This window comes from Ovis canadensis, chromosome 19 (genome assembly GCF_042477335.2).
Source record: "Ovis canadensis isolate MfBH-ARS-UI-01 breed Bighorn chromosome 19, ARS-UI_OviCan_v2, whole genome shotgun sequence".
Taxonomy (NCBI): domain Eukaryota; kingdom Metazoa; phylum Chordata; class Mammalia; order Artiodactyla; family Bovidae; genus Ovis; species Ovis canadensis.
This window is the reverse complement of record NC_091263.1, coordinates 31,391,029-31,399,509: the sequence shown is the minus strand read 5'-3', so window position 1 is coordinate 31,399,509 and position 8,481 is coordinate 31,391,029. Positions and strand designations below refer to the sequence as shown.

Here is an 8,481-nt window from a genome sequence, read left to right as displayed (position 1 = left end):
CTCCTCAGCTACTGTCCGCCGAACTACCACCAGCCTCCGGTATCCCCGCGCCCCTTTAACTCCCGGACAGGTGCAGCCCGGAGGCGTCTCTGGTTGGCTGGCATGGGGTGACGCAATGGCACATGGCCCACTGCCATTGGCTGTGGCGTGGGTTCCGCCCCTCCCGGCTGCGGAGTCGGCGGCGGGTGCACGTTTTACGCAGCCGCGGAGTTGGGAAGACGGCTGCTGGCGACCGCGGGGTGGGTGGGTCGTCTCTTCCTCCTCCACGGCCTATGTGGATCTGGATCCTTGCTTGCCCGCTAGTGGGCCATGCCTTTGCTATCTGAAGGCCCTGGACCTGACCTCTTCATATCCGGATCCGGGCTCCTCCCCCCTCCCCCACATCGGGGTTCCGGACTCCGCCCCCCAAGACCGTCCGTCCATCCGGAGTCTTCTCCCGCAGTATTTAGGAATCTGACCAGTTCTCCATAATTCCGCTGATTCAGCCTTTTAGAACCGTATTCCGACACTAAAACGATGGGCTGACTCCTACCTCCTTGCCGAGGATCCTGACCATCTTCCCCCGCAGCGAAGAGGATAACTTATTACCATCCTGGAATTTTAGAATAGCTTCCTTTCCCTGCTTCCCCTCCCTCGGACTTAACCGACTCTGGCCTTCTTTTCTTATAACACAGATCTCGGCTCCCAGACCCGCGGCACCGCAGAACCCATCCTTTTCTTTCCCACTTGGCTTCCCTAGTGAACCCTCCCCATATCCTCTGTCTACAGGTCCCCAGCCTGGGAAACGATGGCCCCAAGATCCTCAAGGGGCATAGCCCCAGCTCTGCTCTGTGGTCTGAGCCTCTTCCTTGGCTTCCCAGGCCTGGTCTGGGTCCAAATTTCTGTGCCTCCCCAATCTTCTCCCCACACTGAGGCCCATCCGTGTCACACCTGCCGGGGACTGGTTGACAGCTTCAACAAGGTGGGTGCATCAGCAGTATAAAGAGGAAGGGGCCAGCTACTGTAGCACAGGGGTTGAGAGTTGGGAGCTCTGGGATACAAGTCTGTATGAACTCATGTCCCAGCTTGGTTCCTTGCTGTTTGAATAGACTTGGGCAGGTTGCCTCTCTGCCTCAGTTTCCTGGTTTGTGAAATACAAGTGCTAGAATGTGCCAGTGTACTTAGCAGTGTACTTAGCTATTAATATTGCTAATTTTCTCCATTTCCAGGGCCTGGAGAGAACCATCCGGGACAACTTTGGAGGTGGAAACACTGCTTGGGAGGAAGAGAAGTTGTCCAAATACAAAGACAGGTAAGAAAGAGGCTGGAGGGGTGAGTTTGTATACCTAACATCCCAGTCTCTGCTATGCTGGTAGAGGCCTAGAGACACGTGGAGAGGACTTATTCAACCAATGTCACTGAATACAGGAGAGCACTAAATAAGCCAATCAGAATCCCTCCTTCAGGGAGCTTACATTCTAGTAGAGGAGATAGTGAATAGATAAGTTGTTATTGTTTAATCACTAAGTCACCTCTGACCTTTTTGCAAGCCCGTGGACTGTAGCCCGCCAGGCTTCTCTGCACATGGGATTTCCTAGGCAAGAATATTAGAGTAGGTTGCCATTTCTTCTCCAGGGGATCTTCCCGACCCAGGGATCGAATCCACATCTCCTGTATTAGCAAGTAGATTCTTCACCACTGAGCCACCAGGGAAACCCAAATAAATTAATAATGCCATGTCAGGTGAAGAACAGTAAAGCAGGATGGACTGCAGATTGGGGGGAGGCATGGCATTCTGTGTATGACATTTGAACAGAGACCTGAGGTACAGAAGCAGACGGGCAATGGTTCAGGAAAGGGTTTGGACAGAGCAGGACTGAGCTTGATGTATTTGAGAAGTGGTTGGATTTGGAGTGAACTGAAGGGAGAGTGGCAGAAGACGAAGGCAGAGGTCCTGGAAAGTCACAGAAAGACATTTAGATTTTGTTCTGAGTATATCAGGAAGTCATTAGAAGTTTTGGAGCCGGGAAGTGATAACAGTTTTATTTAAACCTACAAAAGGTCTCTCACACAGACAGACTGTAGGGGGTGGTGGTGGAGGAGCAGGAAGACCAGTTGGGAGGCTAGGTCATAGACTAGGCATGTTGGCAGTGGTGGATGTGGTGAGAAAGGGTCAGATTCTAGGTTTACTTTGCAGATAGGATAGGACGTGATGATGGAATCATTATGAGGTGTGAGAGGAAAAGAATAAAAAGTGCTCACTTGGTTTGGGGCCTGAGCAACTGGGTAAATAGTGGGACGGTTTTCTGAGATGAGATAAATGGGTCTAGGGCAGGCATGGAATCAGGTGTTCTCATTGAACATGTTGGGCTGAAACGTCCATTAAATAGTCAAATAAAGTTAGATATAGGAGTCAGGAGTTCAGGGGAGAAATAGAGCTGGAAACATGAATTTGACAGTCATCAACATATAGTTAGTTTATAAAGTCAGGGAACAAGATGAGATTATAATGAGAGGAGAGGCCGAGTCCTAGACCCTTTAGCTTTTCAAAGTCTGATTGGGAAGAGGAATCGCCATGCTTGAAATTTGACCATGTTGTCAGTTGTGATCCTTTGTACCTTCAGGAAGGTCACTTCACCTTTGATCCTCTATTTCCGTATCGGTAAATTGGGAGTATTAATGTCAATCCAATTTTATATGATATGGTAAAGATTAAACTGTGATTGAACCACTAGAAAGAAAAGTTTTGTTACTATGTAACACTGGTCATTTTCCCTTCCCTCAGTGGGCCTCATTTTCCTCATTTGGAAATGAAGGGATTGACCAAGGTAACCCTAAGGGCAATGCTAGTTCTATAATGGTTCCTGTTTTTTGGTTTTATTTTAAATCACCACGTCCTATATGCCAGGCACTGTGCCAGACCCTTTAAGCATAATACATTTTTTGTATTGTATATACATTAAAATTTTTTTAATTGTTGTAGAATGCAATAACATAAAATTTACCATTAGATAAATTTACCATTAGATATACCAACGTATATTAAATATGCATTTAGTATGTTCAGTGTTTTGCAACTATTACCATCATCTAGTTCCCAAACAATTTCATCCCCCAGAAGAGAAACTCCATCTCCATGGAGCATCATTCTCTCTTCCCCTAGCTGCTGGAAACCCCTAATCTGCTATCTGTCTCCGAGGATTTGCTGATTCTGTTGGAATCATACAATATGGCCTTTTATGTCTGGCTTCTTGCACTCAGCATAATGTTTTCAGGGTTCATCCACTTTGTAGCAAATATCAGTACTTTATTACTTTTTAAGGCTTAGTTATATTCTGTTCCATTAATAAACCACATTTGTTTATCCATGTATCAGTTGATGGACATTTGGTTGTTTCTACCTTTTGGCTACTGTGTATAGCATTGCTGTGAACATTTGTGTACAAGTTTTTGTTTGAACACCTGTTTTGCATTCTTTTGGCGAAGTATCCAGGAGTGGAATTACTGAGTCATATGGTGATTCCACGTTTAACTTATGGAGAAACTGCTGAACGGTTTCCACAGTGGCTGCACCGTTTTTCACTCGCATCTGCTATGCAGGAGGGTTCTAGTTTCTCCATATCCTTGCCAACACTTGTTATATGATATGTTTTTAACTACATCTACTGAACAAGGCTATTATATTCTGTTGTGCAGATGCAGGGACTGAGCTATCTTCCAGCAAACCTGCAGGGGAGCCATTGTCCCCATTTTACAGATAAGAAAACATGTTCAGGAGAGGTTAAATGACCTGCCCAAGGTCACACCACTAGATTGGAACCCAGATCTGTCTGACTCCCAAAACTAGCGCCCCTTGGCCTGTAGCCTTTGACATTGTCTGGCACCAGGTGGGGGAAGGGATTATAAGGAGGGTAGTAGGTGGGCTGGAGTGTGTTCCTACCACCCCTCCTTGTCCCATCAGTGAGACCCGCCTGGTAGAGGTGCTTGAGGGCGTGTGCAGCAAGTCGGACTTCGAGTGCCACCGCCTGCTGGAGCTGAGTGAGGAGCTGGTGGAGAGCTGGTGGTTTCACAAGTGAGTGAGAGGGGCCTTCCTGGGAGGGGTTCAGGCCAGGCTGGCTGGTAATGCAGGGGGTGGCGAGCTAGCAGCTATGTCCTCCTTTGGCTCCTTCCTCCAAACCCAGGTGTGCCAAGGACTGCTGGGGAACCCAAGCTCCCACTCTGAGCTGTAGTCTGCAACTCTGCCAGTCAAGAAGAGGGTGGCCTTATGGGTCCTGTGCCCACAATGGCTTTATCACAGATGCTGTGGGCGGTTGGGGGTGGGGTGGGCAGCGCCTATGACACTGTCTCAGCCCCGGCACTGTCCCCCCACCTCAGGCAGCAGGAAGCCCCAGACCTCTTCCAGTGGCTCTGCTCAGATTCCCTGAAGCTCTGCTGCCCCTCAGGCACCTTCGGGCCCTCCTGCCTTCGTGAGTTTTTCCAGGTCCTCTTGGGGGCTGGAAGGGAACTTCTGGGGCCAGGGGTCCAGTTGTGGCCCTGTCCCTGGCTGGCTCTGTGAGCTCAGGCTCCTCAGATCACTTCTCCGGACCTTGGTTCTCACCTACCTCACAGAGCTGGTTGGTGAGATGAGCAAATCAATGGGGAATGACTCTGAAAAGAGATATGGGGCTAGACTGAGTCAGATGGGACCATGGTTTCTATCATGTATTTGAGAAAGCTACCCCCCACCCCCAGCCCCACATTTCCCATGCCTGGACTAAGGGACTAAGGTATGACCTTGTTAGGGACAGGCAGGTGTTGCCCTGAAGCCCCTGGTGTCACCAGTTCTTTTTCCACACAGTCCTGAGACAGGAGCTGAACTTACTCCCAGCCGCTTTTAGAAAAATCTCTCTTGCAGCTGCACATATAAAGAGTTAGCAACAAAGATGGTCAATTCAGTCTTCCTAAAAGAAAAGATTTGTAAATAACCTAACCAGAATGGTTAAGTAAATTTCATAAAGTTTTATGACAGAATATTATGGCATTGTTAAAATGGTTTCCTCTCCAAAAATGTTTACTGACATGGGGGAAAATACTCTCTACATACAAAGTTGTATTTATGACTCCACCTGGTTCGGTGTCTGCCCACAGCCTGTCCTGGGGGTGCGGAGCGGCCCTGCGGTGGCTACGGCCATTGTGAAGGGGAAGGGACTCGAGGGGGCAGCGGGCACTGTGACTGCCAAGCTGGCTACGGGGGTGAGGCCTGTGGCCAGTGCGGCCTCGGCTACTTTGAGGCGGAGCGCAACGCCAGCCATCTGGTATGTTCGGGTAGGTAGCCCAGAGGCGCGGGGCTGAGCAGGGGTGTGTGGAATACCTGTCTGCCCACCCTCAAACTTACCCCGTTCTGCCCAGCTTGTTTTGGCCCCTGTGCACGCTGCTCAGGACCTGAGGAATCACATTGTTTACAGTGCAAGAAGGGCTGGGCCCTGCATCACCTCAAGTGTGTAGGTGAGTGGCACCCTGTCTGGGAGGGCAGGCAAAGTCTCGGGCTTGGTGCCCCATCAACGTACATATCTCTAGGTTCAACCAGTCCAGTCTGCATCTTCACAGAGAAATATCAGCCTGGAAAAGCGAGAAAGTAACCAGGCACTTTCAGTACAGACCAATTGTTGTACAGCAGGAAATGTGTCTCATCCAATTTGGTGGTGGTGGGGAATCAGGAAAGGCCTCTTGGAGGAGGTGTCACTTGGGTCTGGTCTTGAAGATTGGAGAAGGGTTAGCCAGGGGAATGAGGATACTGAACTTGGGGTCAGGAAACCTGTGTTCTAGACTTAGTTTGGTCCCTGTCTAGTCATTTAGATACATGAGGGTAAAGGCTAAGCTGCTGTAACAGAAAGATCCCCAAAGACTGTGGCTTAGTGAATGTAGAGGTTTATTTTCATCTCAAATCAGTCTTGAAGCCAGTGGTCCAGGCTAACAGAAAAGCTCTGCTTATCACGGTCATTAGGACCTGGATTCCTTCTGTCGTACTGTGCAGTCCTACCCTGAAGTGTTGTCTTCCTGGCTGAGGCTGGATCATGGGCACCTCTTTGTTTCACCATCTTGCACTGAGGAGGTGAGGTAGAGAAGAACGGGCACAGAGGATCTAAGTCCGTTGTTTTAAGGCCAAGCGAAAAGTGCAGCACGTCACTTTTGTCTGCATCCCGTTGGCCAAAACTCAGTCCCAAGGCCAGTTAGCTGCAAAGTTGAAAACCAGTAGTCTCCAGTTGGCCAGCCTGAGTCCAGTTCCACCCCTGTATCAGTGGTGGCGGACAGCCTGCTGTCTCAGCCACACTCTTTGAGCCCGGGGAAGTCCTTTACAACCCTGGCCTCAGCTTCCCTGTGAGTGAAATGGAGATTGAAGTCCCCACCCTGCTGGCCTCTTCGCAGACATTGATGAATGCGGCACGGAGCGAGCCAGCTGTGGAGCCGACCAGTTTTGTGTGAACACGGAGGGCTCCTACGAGTGCCGGGGTGAGTGTCTGCCCCTGTCGTCTGGGGACAGCTATGGGGAGGGTGGGAGGGGCTGTTCCATGCCTTTCCCCACAAACTGCCGCTGTGCCAGGTGCCCCAACCCCTCCACCCTAGGTCCCTTCCGGAGCAGGGCACCCCCAGGCCTACGGGCAGCTCGCCCTCATCTTTCTCCCTACTCCAGACTGTGCCAAGGCCTGCCTGGGCTGCATGGGGGCGGGACCTGGCCGCTGTAAGAAGTGTAGCCCTGGCTACCAGCAGGTGGGCTCCAAGTGTCTCGGTGAGTGTCCTGCCACCCAGGAGCGCCTCGCCCACCATGAATCGATGGGCTGGACTGTGGACAGGGTGTGGAAAGGAAGGGTGGAATGTTGCCTGGGCCAGGGCAGAGGGGTGTCAGGGTGTGAGTGAGATGGGACCCTGGCGGTCAGGGCTCTGAGCCCTCCTTGCCCTCCCTCAAGATGTGGACGAGTGTGAGACGGCAGTGTGTCCGGGAGAGAACCAACAATGTGAGAACACCGAGGGCAGTTACCGCTGCATCTGTGCCGATGGCTATAAACAGATGGAGGGCATCTGTGTGAAGGAGCAGATCCCAGGTGAGCCCCAGGAACCTGGGGAGGGGAGTTCCTCATACAGGGGGAGGGTTGGCAAGCCCCTTGTCTGGGCAGCTGCGGACCTTCCCTTCCCCACCCCTTCACCAGGCTGCCCTGGCACAAGAACCCCCCCTCCCAGGCTGGCTTTCGGTGGCCTCACCCTTCCCAGGGTAGAAAGGAAATCTGACTTGGCATCAAATCATTCTGCCTCCCCAACCCTCTTTCCCCGTCTGTCCTTGCCCTGCTGCTGAGGGCTGTTGTAGGCCGTGGGTGTGATGAGACGAAGGACAATCACAGTGATGGTGATAGGGACCACTTCCATGTTTTCGAACTGTGTGTCACATGCTGTTCCAGGCATGTTGTACATATTGACTGATTTCACCCCTAAAATAGGGTGTGATGGGTCTTATCCTCATCCCCACTCTGCATAGTGGAAACGGACACAGAGAGATGAAACAGCACACCCAGGGCCCCATGGTAAGCAGGTGGCAGAGCTGGGTGTCAAATCCAGGTGCTCTGACTCGAGCTGGGCTTGTACACATGCTCTGACGTGACAGTCTCACATGGCCTTGGGCAAACCTCTCTGCACCTCAGTTTTCCATTTAGTGAAACACGGATGATAACTGCCCATCTGGGAGTTGTTCTCAGTGGTGAATGATGCCGTGTGCTGGCATGCCCAGCGGGCATGTATGTGGCAGTGACGCTTAGGCGTGTAGGAGGCTCCAGAAAGAGGAAATGAGTGACAGGCGCTTCTCTTGCTCAGAGTCAGCGGGCTTCTTCTCGGAGATGACGGAGGACGAGCTGGTGGTGCTGCAGCAGATGTTCTTTGGTGTCATCATCTGCGCGCTGGCCACGCTGGCCGCCAAGGGCGACTTGGTCTTTACCGCCATCTTCATCGGAGCTGTGGCAGCCATGACTGGCTACTGGTTGTCAGAGCGCAGTGACCGTGTGCTGGAGGGCTTCATCAAGGGCAGATAATCGCTGTCACACCTGCATCGTCTCCCGCCCAGGCTGCCCCTGAGGTCGGGGCTCTTCCATCTGGACACTTGAGGCACTTGCTTTATTTTTGAGAGTGGGGTAAGCACCCCCTCTGCACTTTTTAGAGCAGCCCAGACACTAGGCCCCTGGGGTGAAAAAGTAGCCCCAAGGGTAGGTGCCTTGAGATCTTGACCTTGGGGCACTGGGCCAGCTTCACAATGTGTGAATTTTTTTTAAACAGTATCTCCTCGTTGTGGCTGCTGGTGAGCTTTGGCCCTTGCCCAGAGTGAGGTTGGGGGAAGGTGTCCCTGCAGGGGTGGGCCCTTCACAGCCCCCTCCTGCCAGCTGCATGCTGCCAGCTCCTGTTCTGTACTCACCCCCCTGCCCCTCAGCCACTGATTTATTTATTCATCTCAGGAAATAAAGAAAGGTCTTAGAAAATGGAGAA

General features: G+C 51.5%; 1 protein-coding gene across 2 annotated transcripts; it reads left to right on the top strand.

Annotated features, from left to right (window-relative positions):
* The first annotated feature begins 135 nt into the window (after positions 1-135).
* Positions 136-8,481, top strand: CRELD1 (cysteine rich with EGF like domains 1). Of its 2 annotated transcripts, none has more exons than XM_069560853.1 (11): positions 136-239; positions 769-961; positions 1,209-1,291; positions 3,941-4,051; positions 4,354-4,445; positions 5,107-5,283; positions 5,368-5,463; positions 6,385-6,468; positions 6,650-6,745; positions 6,924-7,058; positions 7,819-8,481. In XM_069560853.1, the coding sequence occupies exons 2-11, from the start codon at positions 788-790 to the stop codon at positions 8,031-8,033; spliced, it is 1,263 nt and encodes a 420-aa protein (XP_069416954.1). In that variant the 5' UTR covers positions 136-239; positions 769-787; the 3' UTR covers positions 8,034-8,481. The 2 variants fall into 2 exon arrangements, with proteins under 2 accessions (XP_069416954.1, XP_069416953.1); XM_069560852.1 differs by having other exon boundaries at positions 155-243.

Coding starts and splice junctions, on each gene's coding strand:
- CRELD1 (XM_069560853.1), top strand. CDS start 788: ATGGCCCCAAGATCCTCAAGGGGCATAGCCCCAGCTCTGCTCTGTGGT. Junction 5,284..5,367: donor CAGCCATCTGGTATGTTCGG/GTAGGTAGCCCA, acceptor CGTTCTGCCCAG/CTTGTTTTGGCCCCTGTGCA. Junction 6,469..6,649: donor GGGCTCCTACGAGTGCCGGG/GTGAGTGTCTGC, acceptor TCCCTACTCCAG/ACTGTGCCAAGGCCTGCCTG.